At 37.8% G+C, this 19,236-nt stretch overlaps 1 protein-coding gene and 1 long non-coding RNA gene across 9 annotated transcripts in view; one reads left to right on the top strand and one right to left on the bottom strand.

Moving 5' to 3' along the window:
* LOC107127946 (uncharacterized) overlaps nt 1-19,236 on the bottom strand; it is a 52,789-nt gene that overhangs the window by 29,454 nt on the left and 4,099 nt on the right. For 2 of the 5 annotated variants that reach the window (XR_010582580.2, XR_001486401.4), the window contains 3 exons: nt 12,981-13,082; nt 12,734-12,812; nt 11,755-11,892 (listed from right to left, as the gene is read on the bottom strand). The exons of 1 other annotated variant lie outside the window; for it this stretch is intronic. This is a non-coding gene — a long non-coding RNA (uncharacterized lncRNA). Of the gene's footprint in view, nt 1-11,754; nt 11,893-12,733; nt 12,813-12,980; nt 13,083-14,438; nt 14,534-19,236 lie in introns of those variants that run through there. 2 more of the 5 variants (XR_010582581.2, XR_010582582.2) reach the window with 2 other exon arrangements.
* The window catches only part of CPB2 (carboxypeptidase B2), a 57,320-nt gene that overhangs the window by 34,358 nt on the left and 3,726 nt on the right, over nt 1-19,236 (top strand). For all 4 annotated transcript variants that reach the window (XM_074021985.1, XM_074021984.1, XM_005585800.4 and 1 more), the window contains 4 exons: nt 3,655-3,759; nt 8,853-8,963; nt 11,520-11,613; nt 17,827-18,029. In XM_074021985.1, coding sequence (XP_073878086.1) covers nt 3,655-3,759; nt 8,853-8,963; nt 11,520-11,613; nt 17,827-18,029 — 513 coding nt within the window. The remainder of the gene's footprint in view (nt 1-3,654; nt 3,760-8,852; nt 8,964-11,519; nt 11,614-17,826; nt 18,030-19,236) is intronic.

The raw sequence follows: 19,236 nt of genomic DNA, 5'->3' as shown, positions 1-19,236 counted from the left end.
TCTTTTCGATATACTGATTTCCTTTCTTTTGGATACATACCCAATAGTAGGACTGCTGGCTTACATGGTAGTTCCATTTTTAGTTTTTTGAGGAACCTCCACACTGTTTTTCATAGTGGCTATACTAATTTACATTCCCACCAACAGTGTACAAGGGTTCCCCTTTCTCCACATCCTCTCCAGCATTTGTAATTGTCTGTCTTTTGGATTAAAGCCATTTTAACTGGGATGAGATGATACTGCATTGTGGTTTTAATTCACATTTCTCTGATGATTAGTGATGTTGAGGATTTTTTCATATACCTGTTGGCCATTTGTGTGTCTTCTTTTGAGAAATGTCTGTTCAGATTCCTTTCTCATTTTAAAAATTGGATTATTTATGTTTTCCTTTTGAATTATTTGAGTTCCTTATATATTCTGATTATTAAATAGCTTGCACATATTTTCTCCCATGTTTTTCTTTTCACTCTGTTATTTCCTTTGCTGTGCAGAAGCAAGTTTTCAGTTTGATGTAATCCCCTTTATCTATTTTTGTTTCTGTTGACTGTGCTTTTGAGATCTTACCCCAAAAAAATCCTTGCTGAGACCAAAGTCCTGAATTGTTTTCCCAATGTTTCCTTCTAGTAGTTTTATAGTTTCAGCTCTTACATTTACGTCCAATCTGTTTTTAGTTGATTTTATATATATAGTGAGGGACAGGGATTTAGTTTGAATTTTATGAATAAAATTTTTCCCAATATCATTTATTGACAATACTGTCCTTTTCCCAATGTATGTTCTTGGTGGCTTTGTTGAAAACGAGTTGACTGTAAATCTGTGGATTTATTTCTGGGTTCTCTATTGTAATCCATTGGTCCATGTGTCTGTTTTTATGCCAGTACCATGCTGTTTTAGTACTCCAGCTTTGCTCTTTCTGTTCAGCATTACTTTGGATTTTCAAGATCTCTTGTGGCTCCATAAGAATTTTAGATTTTTTTTTTTCTCTTTCTATGAAGAGTGTGTTGGTGTCCACAGGGACTGCATTGAATCTGTAGGCTCCATTGGGTAGTATGGATATTTTAACAATATTAATTCTTAAGCCCGTAAGCATGAGGTATCTTTAGGTATCTTTTCATTTTTTTGTGTGTTCTCTTCAGTTTCTTTCATCAGTGTTCTATGATCTTAATTGTAGGTCTTTCACTTCTTTGGTTAGATTTATTGCAGGTCTTTTTTTTTTTTTTTTTTTTTTGGTCATTGTAACTGGTATTTCTTTCTTGATTTTTCTTTTAGGTTGTCTGCTATTGTTGTATATAAATGCTACTGATTTTGTGTGTTGATTTTATAACCTGCAATTTAGTTTTTTGGTGGAGGCTAGGTTTTTCTAAATATAAGATTGTGTCATCTACAACCAAGGATAATTTGATTTTTCCCTTCCCATTTAGATGCCTTTTATTTCTTTCTCTTACCTGTTTGCTCTGGTTAGTACTTCCAGGTACAACTTTTGAAACTAAAGTAAGACCAGGACAACAAATCCCAGCAAGGGACGAACAGCAGGAAAAGGCTGAAGTCCTTTGCAGTAGGGTTATTATGATGGTTTCTACTCCAATTGCCACCCATTTGGTTATATATTTTCAGTTGCAAAATGTTATGGAAGAGAAGTTGATTAACCTATCTTGGATTGGATGTCTTCTCTCTTGAATAAATTGACCTTAGTAAAGGTCAGTGAACATAGCCACAGCCAATTGTTTTCAGAACTAGGAAACAACTCTATGGTTCTGTTTTCTACCTCTTTCTCTTAAAGTCCTTTTTAAAAAGCTCTGGAAAATAATGTAGTCACTAAAAATGTACATTTAATTTAGTAACATATAATTTATGCACAGTATCCCAACATTATCTAAATTGTGATAGGTGAGCTTCCGGTTATTCAAAGATAAGACTTTGGGTTAGGACTTCTCAGTTTTAATCTGTCGTTTACAAGTACTTGCAATGCAGACTCAAGGCAGACATATGAAATGTTGGATCCCCTTGGTCACTGAGTTGGTCAATCAGATTGGATCCATGTATCATGGCATATCCACCCATGACATTTGCTTTCAGCCATGCTGTGTGTAGTCCTTGGAACATGCTTATCTGGAACCTGTACATGTTGAAAAATCATGCATTCTGGATGGTTTGGTCCTACTCTTACTTGATCAAGGATGTGCATATAATGTGAGTCTCTGGGATTTTGCCAACCTTTCGGTGCCAGAACCAGTGCCAAGAAAATTGGCCCAGGACTTAGAAAGGTCAAGTAGACAACTTAAGATTTTCTTTACATTGAGTAGAATAAGCTAGGTAGTTCTCTTTGACTATACAATTTGACGATTAGTGGCCAATGCCATTGGGCTTTCTTGTTAAATATTGTTAAATATTTTGTTAAATCTTGTTAAATATTTACTATCTTGTTAAATATTGCTAGCTCTAAGTTAGGAAAAAACCTCCTGGAGTGGTTCAAATGACAATCTAAATATCTAACTCTTTCTTTTTCTTGTTTTGGAATTGCAAGTCTACATATTTGTTTGATTTTACAACACTCTTCTTCCTTCCCTTTATACCAGTTGTCCTCAACCCCTGGGCTGCAGACAGGTACCAGTCCATGGCCTGTTAGGAATGAGGCCACACAACTGGAGATGAATAGCCAGTGAGCAAGCATTACTGCCTGAGCAATGCCTCCTGTCAGATCAGCAGCAGCATTAGATTCTCATAGAAGCACAAACCCTGCTGTGAACGGTGCATGCAAAGGATCGAGGTTGCACGCTCCTTATGAGAATCTAAGGCCTGATGATCTGAGGTGGAACAGTTTTATCCCCAAACCATCCCAACCCCCAATTCCACCCCACCTCTGCCCCATCCATGGAAAAACTGTCTTCCATGAAACTGGTCCCTGGTGCCAAAAAGGTTGGGGACCACTGCTCTATACCCTAAATTGTGTTGTAGCTCACTTTTAAAGGCAAATACAGTATGATTAATTTTGGAGGTGTTCTTGATAATTCTTCTAAAGACATCAAAGGCTATCATTGAGAAAAGGTTGACAATTCTTATTCCAGAGTTAGCAGCTTGTATTAGTCCATCATACTGGGAACACAGCCTCTGTCCCTAGATTTATTTGCTGGTAATCAGTTCATGAGAAGTTAGATGTATGCTTCTTTTTGTATGAAATAAAGAAATAATCCACACCAAAAAAAAAAAAATTGCACTCAGAGGAAAATCTTGAGTGAGTTTCTGCTCCTGGTGTGTCTCTACACCTCCCAGGGAAGATTGCCATCCAACTCACACCCATTTACCTCTAAATGAAGCATGAAAATACAGCCCAAATCATTAGTTCTCTGGTCTCCTCTTCTAAACTTCCACATGCAGCTCTGACATGACTGCATAATTGTGGGAGGATAAAAAGTTTGAAATCAGAGTCCTGGCTTCAAACTTCAGTTTCAATTCATACCAGCTTTGCTACCTTAACTAGTGTCACTTAATCTCACCAGTGTTTAAATTTCCCTTGAGAATTTTCAAAGAAATGCAGAACAATTCATATCTCAGAGATTTGCTGAAACTATTAAATATAAGCACTATATAAATGAAAGTTATTATCCTGAAGCTTATTGTTATTGTTTTTGCTACTTTTGGGGTTTCTTTGAGCAGGTTTCTGGAAAAGAACAAACAGCCAAAAATGCCATGTGGATTGACTGTGGAATCCATGCCAGAGAATGGATCTCCCCTGCTTTCTGCTTGTGGTTCATAGGCCATGTAAGTATTCACATTCTCTTAACCATATTTCTCAATATGGTGCCCAAGATCACCTGTGTCAGACTCAACTGGGCTGTTTATTAAAATGCATTTTCCTAGGTCACATCATGAAGCTTGGGAATCTACAATTTTCACAAGTTTCCCAGGTGACTTTTATGCATTAATGAGTTGAAGAACATGACTTCAAGCATTTAAATCACCCAAAATATTGTTGGTCTTTTTACATTTCTGCCTGGAGCTAAACAGTGAAAAATGATTAAGAAATAGTATATTGATTATAATATGTTGACTAAGTAGAGGAAAGGACTGAAGGAATTATCTAAGTTGGGGCCCAATTAATTTATTTCTCTTTTGGTTTTAATTATCCAGACATCTTTTGCCACTTCTACCCTTGGAAATTGAACATAAGCACAACATTACAGAGGTGAAACAGAGTATGTTTTCTCATATGTCATAATAGGGAATTTTGTCCCTGAAGAAGGGTTTTGCATCAAAAAAGTCATATATAAGACAAATCGTATGTTGGAAAGGTAAAAGATATAATGACTATTAACTTCCGTGATAAATGAAAACACTAAAAATTATGCTTCAAATCCTATAAAATGGGCATATATGTTCTCTACATTGATTTCTATAAAGAATCATTGCCACTGGAAAAATAACTCAAAATATGTGTCTTTCTGATAATGATTTTTGTAGTCTTTGCATTCACAGATACATAGTAACAGAATAGATGAGTTAGGAAATTAAGATATTGGCACTTATTAAGTACATCAAGATAAAACTGTTTCTGCCTTTGCTGGACCTTGACAAATGCAACATCTCTATTTGCCTTCATTCACTGTGAATCTTCCATCCTCCATCCCCCATGGATGGGAGCTGCAATCTCCCTGAGTCTACTGGAAATTCCCAAACACCATTGGTACTATCTTGGCCAAAACAGGATGATTCCAACTGATCAGACAGACCCTTAACATAGCCCAGTCACATCATGATCTGGAACCTTCCCCAAGTTGAGTAGTTTGGTTATTTTAGGTAGTGAAGGGAACAGCAGTTAATAAACAGAGAAGGGTACAAAGTAGGAGAGTAAGAACATTTATTTTCCATTCCATCACTGAACATGAGAAGGGCCAAGAAGAAACTTCCATTCATATTGGCTCTAATTTATATTGGTGAGGTTGTTCCTAATTACTGCCCTTGTGCTCCTGACACCTCTGCCCTCCTATTAGATATCCTACCCTCTACCCAAGCCGCTTGCTGAATCTTTGTAAGATTAAATTATTTAACCCACAAATATTTATAAATTGCCTATGATGTTTCAGATCTGGAAATACAAGGATGAACAAAATATAGCCCAAGGATCTTATAGCTGAGTATTTTGCTCCAACAATGTGAACCTGATTTGTGTAGCCCAAAGAAACATAATCAATAAGGTCTTTCAAAATGGACATTTAAACTCCATTCTCGCCTGCCTAAAACTAATTCAGATCATCTGACTCTCTCAGTGCTTCAAAGCACTGGAGGAGGGAAAGTAAAATAAAATATTTATCTTTCAACAATTGTGAAGGTAGGTTTTATATTCAAAAACTGAAGCATCCAAAGGCAAAGTAAAATCTTAGCTTTTAAGTCTCTCACTCTTTTCTGCAACTCAATAAGGATTTCAAAAATCTTATAGTCTAGTTTCAGCAGAAATCCACTACACTACCCTTTGAGAAGCTTGAGGCCAGTCATTTCTTTCTAAGCTTCTCATTCACATACTCTCAGGAGGCAAATTTAGATCCTTCTCTTTTTGCAAAGGCAGAGCTGAGACCAATTTCTGCATGGCTGCATCACCAAGCCAAAATCCAGCACCGGGGCTGGCACATCGTAGGACCTAGTGAATATATGTTAACCATCACAACTCGCCAAGAACTTTTTCTGCCAAATGGCTTTTCTCACTGCTGACCTCCTGCCAAACCTCTGCCCTAGAAAACTCTCGTCTAATTGCACACAAAGTTAGAGCTCTACAACCTCAGGGCCTTCACAGAATTCTCTCTGTCCCTCCTCACCACGGGTGACACATAACCTAAGGACACTGCTCCCTGGTGGCTCCTTCAAGTAGAGGGGCTGCTCTTTCTTTCACATCACCATGTGCTGAGAGGCCTGGTGGAGTGGATCAGCATTCTCCTGTCTTGACACTACCAATGATTCTTCTCTTCTCAGAAACTTACATAATCTGGCTGTACTCTTATTTTATTGCTATCCTGCACTGACCTTCAGATAATTTCCTGGTACCTGGTTCATGATTCTTTTTTCTCCTCCAACTCTTGCCATCATTCTGAGTGAATTCAAAGTCCATATGTGAGAGTCACCTAACAACGTATCTTCACAGTTCCTTGTTCTCTCTTCCGCTAAACCTCATCTCAACTCCTCTTTAGCAAATTTCTCCTGTAGCCATCCTCTGGATCTCAGAAGTAATGTTTTGCTGTTCCTTAGACCCAGAATATGGCCATGGACAGCAACAAGGAAGGTTAGAAGAAGCCATCTAGCAATATAACTTCTTAATTTCCTGTCTTCTCTCATTTCTCACCCCTACTATGACTGCTTTTTTTCCCCCAACTTTAGTAGATTTGTAGTTCCTACATAGATGTACATCCTTTTAATTTATCAGTCCCTTTCCAGGAATACTTGCTTCACTAACTAATTGGTCCCATCATAAATTCACCCCAACCCTCAATTTCTTGCCCCCTGGCCTGCTCTTCAGGAGTTCCAACCCCAAACACTCCACAGAATTAACCATCCTTTTTCTGAGCCACCTTGTACATCTTGCCATTGTTTATTATCATACTTATATCAATAGCATTGAATTGCTGCTTTTCCAACTTATCACTTCTATTAGCTTTTTGAAGGCAGAGACCAGCTCTAAAGTAATTTTTTTGCTCCCCATAACCTGGTATATTGTTTGGTCAACATAATTGGTGCTCAATATCCCCTTGTGGAATTTGAAATTTAAATTAATGTTGCAGGTTTAGGCTGACATACAATTTTGGGTTCCAGAGAGTATCTAAACAGTACCTACTGTTGGGATAAATATTTTATTGTCATTGGCTATGGTTCAAACTATACATACATATATAGAGATTGGAGTAAAAACTGAGACAGATAGCTCTCTGATATATTTGTAATGGTAACATTTTGTTACCATTACATTTTAATAGATGCAAATCATGCTGCATCTATTAAAAGTTTAGGCCATGTTGTAGAAATGACTGTATCTCAGTCCTTACTCACTCCTTCTGTCTGGAGTCCTACCTATTAGATAAAGAAATAGGTAACATTGTTCTGGGCCTAACATTGGTCATCTCTCAGAGCATAACTTTTTGTGGAAAGATTTCCATCCAACCGGACAGAGGTAAAGGTAGGAAGGAAATTTAAAAAGTGAAGCATAAAAAGAAACTCATCATGCTGCATCTATTAAAAGTTTAGGCCATGTTGTAGAAATGAAAATGAGAAATGCTTTATTATTTTGAAAGGAACAGGCTCTCCTAATATTTTTCTAATAATGAATGCTACATGATTACTGAAAAGTGATGCTAACATAAATTTATAAATTTGTAGCATAAAAATATATTTAACTGGTTGCTCAACTATTTAAAACATGGCTTCCCTGGAAACCATCATTCTCAGCAAATTAACACAAGAGCAGAAAACCAAACACCGCATGTTCTCACTCATAAGTGGGAGTTGGACAATGAGAACACATGGACACAGGGAGGGGAACATCACACACCGGGGCCTGTCGGGGGTCGGAGGCTGGGGCGTTAGGGGTGGGGGGCTACATTAGGAGAAATACCTAATGTAGATGACAAGTTGATGGGTGCAGCAAACCACCATGGCACACGTACACCTGTATAACAAACCTGCACGTTCTGCACATGTATCCCAGAGCTTAAAGTATAATAAACAAACAAACAAACAAAACAAAACATGGCTTCCTTCATTCTACAAATTTTGCTTCCTTTTCATTAACCTTTTATTTCTGACTTACAGTAGATTTTAAAATAACATTTTTCTTTCCTTTCTCTCTGATTTCATAAGTATTTCTTCATGGCAAAGAACTTTAATGTGACTCTTGTGATTGTTCTAGGGAAATATGAATATAATATTTTAAACATTTAAAGGGAAAATAGTAAAGTTTATAAAAGGCTTGTTTTTATTTTGTCAATAATAATAAAAAAGACATTTCTTAACAATGCCATGAGTATACTTTAAGGCAATTTAAATATTTATTGAATTGTAAGCCAAATTAAATATTTAATGTAATTAATTGTGAATTAAATTAAAATACAGCAATGTTGCCACAAATTAAGATTTTAAACCAAAAGCTTTGTCCTAGGTGAAATGATTTGACCAGCTAAAATTTGTCTTTATAGTTCTCCTGCCTGTACATTTTGGCATTTTGGGGTAAATTTCTCAGCCACCAAATTTGGAGGCCATTGGATCACATTGTAATATGTGCCGCTAAGCTGGATGACTCTAAAGTAGAGAGGAACAAGTTTGAGATGATGTCTGTCAGGAATTCATAGCCAGTACCTAGGAGAAGCTACCCCAATTCTAAAGCTAGATGATCAAATGCTTGGGAAACACACTCAATTCTAGCAAAACTTGAGCTCCACAAGTTCTAAGGACAATGTAGCAAATATCAGGTAATCACCTCTGGGGATAAAATATGGTAGGTAGTTTAAGCTCTGATGAACATGAATTATGGAAAAAGGAGCTATACTAGATCTACTTTTTTGTTTCCTTAAATCTTCGTAGTGGGCTCTATGGCTTCAATAAAGAGTTAATATTATTTCTTAAGGAAAATTTAGGAAGTTTATGGTTCGATTTTCTGCCTTCATTAATTAGGAAGACTGCACCATGTGTAAGGCATTTATCACCACTTTGTAGCAGAGTACCCTAAGTTCAGTTCTTTTGAGGAATTAGCACTCTTTCTGAAAGTTAAATCTGCAAATCTAAACATGCCAAATGACAAACTAAGAAAAAACACACACACACTAAGTTTAGAAGAACTTAAAACAGATCTAATTAAATATTCTTCATTTAATTTGCAGATAACTGAACACTATGGGATAATAGGGGAATATACCAATCTTCTGAGGCATGTGGATTTCTATGTTATGCCGGTGGTTAATGTGGATGGTTATGACTACTCATGGAAAAAGGTAGGAGAAAAGGCAAAGAAGACAAATCATGCTCTCCTTGGAGATATAGGATATATAGGTTGAATTATTCATAGAAGTTTGGATCTAAGCACAATGGCTTTATTATTACATTTTTTAACTTTTATTGTGGAAAATGTCAAATATATATAAGTGCACATAATTGTGTAGTAAACTTCTATCTACCCATCACAGAGCTTCAACAATAATTAACTCATGGCCAGTCTTGTTTCATCTGAATTCTCTCTACCCACTTCTACCTTACTCATTTTATTTTGAAGTAAATCCTAGGTACCATATCACTTCATCAATAAATATTTCAGTATGCATTTCTAAAAAAAAGAACTCTGAAAAAAATAATTACAGTATAATTATACCTTGAAAATTAACCATTTCTGAATACCATAAAATATTGCCAGTATTTTCAATTGTATCATAACTATTTTTTCTTTTTGAGATGGCATCTCGCTCTGTTGCCCAGGCTGGAGTGCAGTGGCACGATCTCGGCTCACTGCAACCTCCACCTCCTGTGTTCAAGAGATTTTTCTGCCTCAGCTTCCTGAGTAGCTGGGACTACAGGTGCCTGCCACCACACCTGGCTTTTTTTTTTTTTGTATTTTTAGTAGAGACGGGGTTTCACCATATTGGCCAGGGGGCCTCAAACTCCTGACTTTGTGATCCGCCTGCCTTGGCCTCCCAAAGTGCTGGGATTACAGGCATGAGCCACCTCGCCCGGCCTCATAACTTTTTAAAAAGTATGTTTCTTTGATTCCAGATCCAAATAAGGCTCTTACATTATGATTGGTTTATAGGTCTTTTAATTCTATTTTAATCCACGGACTCCCATTCCATCTTTTGCTCTTTCTGTTTTTTGTTTTTTGTTTTTCCTTGCAATTTATTTGTCAAAGAAAAGAGTTTCCCCTTATCAGGATTTGCTAATTGCATTACCATCTTGTAGTTTAACATACTCTTCGATCTGTATTTTCTGGTTAATCAACATAGTGATTCATGTAAAATTACTCAAGCAATATGAAATACTATGCTTTCTAATTTTTTTTTTTTTTTTTTTTTGAGACGGAGTCTCGCTCTGCCGCCCAGGCTGGAGTGCAGTGGCCGGATCTCAGCTCACTGCAAGCTCCGCCTCCCGGGTTCACGCCATTCTCCTGCCTCAGCCTCCCGAGTAGCTGGGATTACAGGCGCCCGCCACCTCGCCCGGCTAGTTTTTTGTATTTTTTAGTAGAGACGGGGTTTCACCGTGTCAGCCAGGATGGTCTCGATCTCCTGACCTCGTGATCCGCCCGTCTCGGCCTCCCAAAGTGCTGGGATTACAGGCTTGAGCCACCGCGCCTGGCCTATGCTTTCTAATTTAAAGGGGCACATAGAAACATAACTAGGTATATATAAATTTAGAAAACCCTATTTGAGTAGCACATATAAATACTAAGAGGAAGAAGATTAGTTGGCGTGATTGGAAACATACGGAATTACACATGAATTATTTCATATAGGAGGTAATTTATGCAGAAGAGATAGACATGGCACAGGAGACTGAGGAAAAAGTCATCTCTGGTGAGAGGAATACTGTAACTGAAAATTTTGTAGGTGGAGGTGGGCAAATGCCAAACTAAGTAATTGAGAATTACCTAGCATAATGCCTAACACAAATTTGGTGTCCAATAAATGGTCATATCTGTAAACTGATAATAAAGTATATTTACACCTTAACCTGAATCACAGTGGAATTCAGTCACCCTTTAGATTTCCAACTTCCCAACTGTTCTTTGTATCATTACCCTATTATTAATTCCCACAGTTTGAGAACTTGATATCCCCAGGGTCTACTGTTGCCACTGAACCACAGGCTTGGGAGTGGTAACAGGCTGGAAGGCTTGGCAGAGGGTTGGTGAGAGTAGGAGAAAAGGGTGCTACATCATCCCAAACTCAGAACTTAAACAAAGTCTGTGCAACTCTTTACATGACCAAACTTTCCTGGTTTGCCCCAATAACCCAATAGGGAATTTGCTTTATATTTAAAAACCAGAGTCAAATCAGTACAATTGAAAAAGTCATCAGATTAGAGGTGTCTTCACATCTCCACCTTTTCTAGCTTTGAAAGAAGAGTGGTGAATTCAACCTAAAGACAGCATTTTAACTTATGACTCAGTGTTGAGTTGAGACACAAAGATATTTTGCTTTTCTTCGAAGGAGCTCAAAATGACCCTGTGCATAAAATTAATGTAAAGGAAACAAGACTAAACAAGAAGGCTAATAAGCAGCTTAGTGGAATGAAATGAAATCTTTATTTTTATCAGTCAAAATTGATCAAATATTACCATTTTGTTTGGTTCAACTAAAATAGTCTGAGTGGATGTGATTGAAACCCGGATAGCAATAGGGGCCATGCAAAGGAATATTACAACGACAGCAATGTGATGAAGCCATGCAAGGTATGGGGTTGAAGGAGAGAAAGGCAACTCTGGTTTCATGGACTTTCACATGCGTGTTTTTCCTTGGGCCCTGAACGTGGCCACCCAGGTTGTCTGTATTTTGTTTATGTAGAATCGAATGTGGAGAAAGAACCGTTCTTTCTATGCGAACAATCGTTGCATCGGAACAGACCTGAACAGGAACTTTGCGTCCAAACACTGGTGTGGTAGGTTGTTGGCTTTATTTCTTGCAATATCTCTTCACTGAAAGGGTGATTGTCACAGAGAAAGGCCCATGAATTCAAATTAAATACAGAGCTAGCCTGTCTGAATCAGGGAATAATTTAAATGATAAACGCTTAGGTAAATGTAATGCTACGAATGTTGGCCAGAGTCAGAAAATCACTTTGGCCTCTCCTCTCTCCTGTTTTCCTATCTTCAAAATAAGAAAGTTGAATCAGTTCTTTAAGATTCCTTCTAGCTTCAAAATTCTAAAATCTGTTATCCTGGAATAATAAAGAAGTGACAGTTAAAGATTCTATTTTAATAAACAAAAACATTCATCATTAGAATATCAAAGACCTGAGATGGGGGGAGGACCTCTCTTTTTTCTTTTTTTTTGAGACAGTCTTGCTCTGTTGACCAGGCTGGAGTGCAGTGGCACAATCTTGGCTTACTGCAGCCTCTGCCTCCTAGGTTCAAGGATTCTCCTGCCTCAGCCTCCCGAGTAGCTGGGACTACAGGCATATGCCACCATGCCTGGCTAATTTTTGTATTTCTTTTTAGTACAGATGGGATTTCAACATGTTGGCCAGTCTAGTCTCAAACTCCTGGCCTCAAGTGATCCGCCCACCTCGGCCTCCCAAAGTGGCTCACAGGAGTGAGTCACTGTGCCTGGCCTGGACCCCTCATTTTTTAATTGCACAAGTAAATGTTTACTTCTATAGTGTTTGAAGACATTTTTTTCACTATTCACTTTCTTAATTTCTTTAATAAATAATATAAAGAAAATATAAAAATAATATTAAAAACAGTATAAAAAGAAGCACAGTGGGAATTTATTATTTCTTAATTTGAGTTAAGGCATTAGATGATGTTGAGTTATGCATTTAAGAACAGTCTGCTTTCAGGAGTTTGAAGATTTTTCAAAGAACTAAAAGTAGAATTACTGTTCGACTCTGCAATCTCATCACTGGGTATATACTCAAAGGAAAATGAATCGATCTACCCGAAAGACACATGCAATGGGATGTTCATTGTAGCACTATTCACAATAGCGAAGACATGGAATCAATCTAGGTGTCTGTCAATGGTGGATTGGATAAAGAAAATGTGGTACATACATACCATGGAATACTACACAGTCATAAAAAACAACAAAATTATGTCCTTTACAGCAACATGGATGCAGCTGGAAGCCATTGTCCTAAGTAAATTAACACAGAAACAGAAAATCAAATACTGTATTGTCTCACTTATAAGTAAAAGCTAAACACTGGGTATACACACACATAAAGATGGGAACAGTAGACACTGGGGACTCAAAAATGGAGCAGGGAAGGAGAGAGGGGGAAAGGGTTGAAAAAGTACCTACGTGGTACTGTGTTCACTATTTGGTGATGGGTTCAATATAATCCCAAACCTCAGCATCACACAATATATCCATGGAACAAACCTGTACATATACTCCCTGAACCTGAAAACAAAGAAGTTTGCTTTTAGGAGGGTAGGTGTTACTTCACTCTTTCTTCCCACCCACTCAACATTATTTTTCATAGTACTACATTTCAGAAACAGCTATGAAAGTAAACTAACCTAACAAGGAGTATGCAACATCTGTATTTTTGGGCTCTATGGAGCCCATAAGAGAGAGAAGCTACTGTACCCACAGAAACATCCTCTTCCTCCCAAACCTGGACCCTATACAATCCTATGCACATAATTTTGCCTATTTCCTTTAAAAAATGTAAAATTTCATGATTTTAAACATTTTATCAAAACCCCAGAATACCTATTAAAACCTCACAACATTCAGCCCGGGAAAGCTGATTGCCAAAACAAAAGAAAACCAAACCTCACAACAAAGTACTTACCTTATTTCCTTATTTTTTTCCCTGTCTAGGTTTGAAACTCCATGCGAACAGAAATCAATACCCATTACCTAGTGCAGTGCCTGGCACTAGGAGGGTCCTCATAAAATATTAACTAAATGAGTCCATGAATGAATTAGTTGCTCTAAGAGCTACAGATTTGGTAGGAACTCAGAGGAAGAGGTAGTTCATCCTGACTTAGGTTCCAGGGAATCATTTAGTGGTTTCTCCCTAAGAAACCACTCGTGTCCCCAGAGGCCCAAAGTTGCAGTGGCACTAATAGTGGGCCAGGGGCTCCCAGGAACAGCAGCGATGTAAAAAGAATCTGAATAAATAGAGCTGACAGTTACTCAGCGCTGAGCTACTGACATAGTTCATCTCCCAGATTTCATTATCTACGAATCATAGATGGAGAAACCCAGGCTGAAAACAGTTAAGTCCCTTTCTCAAGGGCATGTAGCAAGTACGCGCAAGTACGTGGCAGAGCTGGGATATAAACCCAGGTTATCAGTTCCTTTTTGGAACTTTTTATTTATCTTCGAGCTCTTTTGGTGCTTGATTTTACCTAATACGTTTCTTGGTGAAGTCAGTGTTATTTAATTTGGATAGCCAAGTAGTCAAAATATATTCTGTTATTGTCATCAAGAAATGTCTCAGTCCCCTCTTAGGCATGGTGCTATATTCTTAAGTATCACAAGAGTGAAAAACAGAAACAGAAGCAGCAAGCATATGGGTTTTTAATTTTTAAAAACCCCAAAATAAAAAATAATTGTAAGGAACTCCTTTTATTACCAACTGTTCCAGTATGTATTCTGTATTATGTAAGCAAGACAGTGAGAAAAAAGAATTTAATCTTATCTTTCTCATCCCTACAACTAGAATGTGCCCCTACGATTCTTTATATAAAGGATCTAAAAACCACCTCACTTATTAACAGGAAGTGACATATCAAACCTACTTACTCATTTTATGCTCCTCTGTATTACAATTTTGCGTGTGTGTATTGGAGAGGAGAGTGGAGGGTAGGTTGTAGGGGTGTCTTTGTCTTCTCAGGCTGCTACAACAAAACACCATAGGTTGGGTGGCTTAAACAACAGAAATTTATTTTCTCACCGTTGAGGATTGGAAGTCCAAAATCAAGGTGCCAACAGAGTGAGCTCTTCCCAAGGATTTTCTCATTGGTTTGTAGACAGCTGCCTTCTCTCTGTGCCCTTACATGGCCTTGTCTTTCTACACAAACCTCCCTGGTGTCTCTCTTTATTCCTATAAGGGCACCAGTCACATTGGATTATGACTTCATTTCACCTTATCTCCTTAAAGGCCTTGTCTTTAAATACAGTCACACTGGGGCTTAGGGCTTCAACACAGGAATTTCTGGAGGATGCAATTCAGTTGATAACGGGAGCACATTATGAGAACCTTTGGTCTCAAACTACCTAAGACAGCCCTACACGTTTTCTAAAACACGGAGTTCAACTACAAAGTTTTTGCAACTGGCTTGGATGGAAAATCCTTTACTTCTTTTTCTAGGAGACTATAGTGTTTTTTAAAATTATTTTTTATTATGATAAAATACATGTAATATAAAATTTGCCGTTTTAACCATTTTTAATTGTACAATTCAGTGGCATTAAGTACATTCACAATTACTACTATCTATTCCTAAAATTTTTTGTCACAAAGAGAGATTTTTGCCTATTGTTACCAGTAGGCAATATCTCCTCATCCCTACCTTCTCCCCAGCCCTTGGTAACGTCTTATCTACTTTCTGTCTCTATGAATTTGCCTATTATAGATATTTCACAGTGTGCTTGGTTCCATGTCTATAGATGAAATAATGCTTGAACTTGGAGGGATCCAGTGGCCCAAGTTCCTTCGTGGTACAGATGAGGCCCCTAAGGCTGAGATGGATGAAGTAGTTGCCCAAATTAACATGACTGCTTAATGGTAAAGCAAGTTTCAACCTCAAGTTTCCTGCCTCTTCAAGGCTCTTTCCACTAAATGGCTTGAAATCTCTAGGATGACAGTCATAGAATGAGAATCCGAGGCTGTCCAGGACAGTAGCCACTAACCACATGTGGCTATCCAGTGCTTAAAATTTAGCTTGTCTGAATTGAGACATACACTGAGTGTTAAATACACACTAAAATTTGAAGACCTAGTATGAAAAAAGTAACATAAAATATTTCAACGATAATTTTTATATTGGTTACATTTGAAATGATACTTTGTACATATTTGGTTAAATAAATTATAATATTGAATTAATCTCACATATTTCTTTTTGTGTATGTGTGGCAGGGTCTCGTTCTGTCATCCAGGCTGAAGTGCAGTGGCACGATCTCAGCTCACAGCAACGTCTGCCTCCCAGGTTCAAGTGATTTTTATGTCTCAGCCTCCCAAGTAGCTGGGATTACAGGTGTGCACCACCATGCCTGGCTATTTTTTTTTTTTTTTTGTATTTTTGGTGGAGACAGGGCTTCACCATGTTGGCCAGGCTGTTTTCAAACTCCTGATCTCAACTGATCTGCCCGCCTCAGCCTCCCAAAGTGCTGGGATTATAGGCATAAGCCACCGTGCCTGGCCTTTTTATTTTTCTTAAAGTAGTAACTGGAAAATTTAAAGTAAATATGTGACTTGCATTATATTTCTATTAAACAACCCTGGTCTGAGGATTCATATTAGGGCACCACCTCTCTATTCAATGGTTATGTCTTCCCCGACCTCCATATCCAATACATAATCTCTATTCTCTAGAATTATATACCACATAAAAGGGCAGGAATATTCAAAGGTGACCAAACTATGAAAAATGGTTTATCCAATCACCTTATTGGTTAAAAATGAAATACTTCAGAAGACCTAAGATTTTCAGCACATTTCCTCTCAGGGAAACAATTTTTTAACAAATATTAATGTTATGCTTGTATAATAACAGGAAGAAAGCAGAATGAACTTAAATAAGAAAAGCAGGCTCTGTAAGGATAGTAAGTAGCCCATGGAACCCTGAGGCAGGGATGCAGCTGGACTCAGAAACAGAAGGGAACTGGGCCTGGAGCCCTAGAGACGCTCAGTGAATCCTTTCTCTCCCCTTTTCATCTCTGTGATGCACACTGGCTTCCTTCAGGTCTCAGTCCACATGATGATGATGATGATGATAAACAGCAACAGTTATGAAATGCATACTACATGCCAGGCACTGTGCAAAGCACTTTGTATGAACTAACTCATTTAATCCTCATTCAATCAGCATTTAATGTGTAATTTTTCCATTTTGCAGATAAGGAAATGGAGATACAGATAGATTTTTAAACATTTACCCAAGGCCATATAGCTAATAAATGGTAAAATCAAGATTTAGAATCCAGTAATTGGGTGCTTAACAATATGCTGTGTAGCCTCTTATTTTGAAGAATGGTTATCACCAAGAATATCCAGATTGCATCTCCTAAAATAACAGTATTTACTTCATCAGGCTGCTGTAAGAATAAATTTTTGCCACAAATCCTAGCAGAGTTCCTGACATATAGCATGTGCTCCACAGGCGTCAGCTGGTAGTATTACTATTTTTAGTGTCTGTTCAAGACAGCAGCTAGACTGAGATGAGACTCTTAGTATTGATTTCAAGTTATCTTTGAAGGGATTCAGATTGGCAAAGCACAAGAGTCAGACCCAATCCTGAGCCCTCAACTGTTTGCAGGAAGGGATAATCTCTTGTGTCAGATGCAGCATGCTGGAGCTTCACCCTTGTGAATTAGGGACAGGGGGAGAAGTATTGGAAGGCAGGGTACCATCTGAAGTGATGCAAATTATAATCTATTAAAGGAACGAATGAACGTTGGTCTGGCAACAAATACCATCATCCCATTTTATTTACTAAACCACTTTAGCAAGTTAAAAGTAGCACTGAAGGCAGACTTACATATTCTGAGTTGTGAAGCGAGGCTTTTCTTTTATGGGCTATATTAATGGTAGCTTTAAAACTACAAATATCAGAAAAACTAAATTTACAGTGGATTAAGGAAAATGGGGTTTATTTTTTCTCACATATCCAGAAGTCTGGAGATAGGGCTGGTATCTCTGAGACTCTCTTAGCCACTTTCTTAAGGTCACAAGGGAGACAGGTGCTGGGAATGACTGTTAGAAGGTCAGCTGTGTGAGCAGATAAGTATCTGACTTCAAAAGAAACATAAACAACACTTAGTGGAAATATGTTCTTTGCAGAGCCCTACCTAATCCATTCATCTAAAAATGTTGCAACATAGATAGGAGAATACGTTGTCTGGAAAACCACAAATTACAGAACTATGTGCATCCCCTCATAATTTCACCTTATCAATTTCACTGCAGAGGAAGGTGCATCCAGTTTCTCATGCTCGGAAACCTACTGTGGACTTTATCCTGAGTCAGAACCAGAAGCGAAGGCGGTGGCTAATTTCTTGAGAAGAAATATCAACCACATTAAAGCATACATCAGCATGCATTCATACTCCCAGCATATAGTGTTTCCATATTCCTATACTCGAAGCAAAAGCAAAGACCACGAGGAATTGGTAAGTGCTACTTAATTATTTTTCTCATTAGCATTTTGGAAATAAAATAACACTTAGTTGAAGAATCAAAAACTGAGAAAATTTTTGTCCTCTAGAAGGCAAATGATAGATGTTTTAAATCATGGTATGATCCTGTTGAGAGTCACCCTGGGTCAGTGTTCATTAAGGGAATGTAAAGAACATGCCTTACCCTAACAACATGCACTTTATTCTAGCACATGGGCTTCCTAAGAAAATGTCAGACAAATTCCTTGAAGGTTAGGAAGGAACTATTCCACTTGACCTGATCTGTATGTGAAGCCATATAAGCAAGGATGAGTATGGAATCATGCGACAGCTTTGTGGTCACTAGCTTCCTGCAACAGCGAACCACAGATTCAGTCTCAACACAACACTCATTGTTTTGGGATTAGCAGCAGGAATTGTTCATGCCCTGACTTCTCGAACCCTCAAGGTTTTGGTCCCATTAAAGTACCCCCAATTTTAGCACTGAGGCAAGAGTCTGTTTTTTGGAACATAACGCACAATACAGGAAGTTCAAAGAGGACTCATACAATTTGATACTCCCTGAGCACTTTTTGGCCCAAGATACTGTATGTTTGGGTTGATGGCAAAAGATGCAAGGATTCTTGAAGGATTGTAGCTAGGCTTCGACAAATCCTCATTGCAGATGCTCTCCAGACAGTGGAAGTGTTACATCAACAGCCCCATTCTTGGGAAGGGACTAATTTTTAGGTAGTAGCTTGTTTCTTAGTGACACATTTTTTTTTTCTGGCTCTCTTAACAGAATAAAATATAGTCACATTACAGGAGCTAGCAATTGCTGATGACAAGATTGTTTGCGTTTTCTGAAAGTAGCCCATTTAGAACATAAACATACTTGATACTTGAGCTTTTTACTTCTCAAGGGAAAACTCTTAAGGAACGCACCTTTTAAAATATTATCTTTGAAGAAATAAAAGGAAATTTATCATGATTTGGGAAATAGAATTAGTCTAATTATGCTTTTTTTTTTTTTTTGCATTACTGTCAGCACACATATATGTTGAGAGCCATTACGTGTAAAATACCTTGTCAATGGATGTTTAAAGAAGCATTAGGTAAAATCCTGCCTTTTAAGAGAATGTGTTATGGTTAGGGAGCTCAACCACTAGCAGATGTTACAAACAGCTGTACTCTAAGGTGACACAGAGTAACTACTAAATAA

Source organism: Macaca fascicularis, chromosome 17, assembly GCF_037993035.2.
Source record: "Macaca fascicularis isolate 582-1 chromosome 17, T2T-MFA8v1.1".
NCBI lineage: Eukaryota > Metazoa > Chordata > Mammalia > Primates > Cercopithecidae > Macaca > Macaca fascicularis.
Note: the sequence above shows the minus strand (reverse complement) of the source record. Positions and strands in the feature narration are given on the sequence as shown.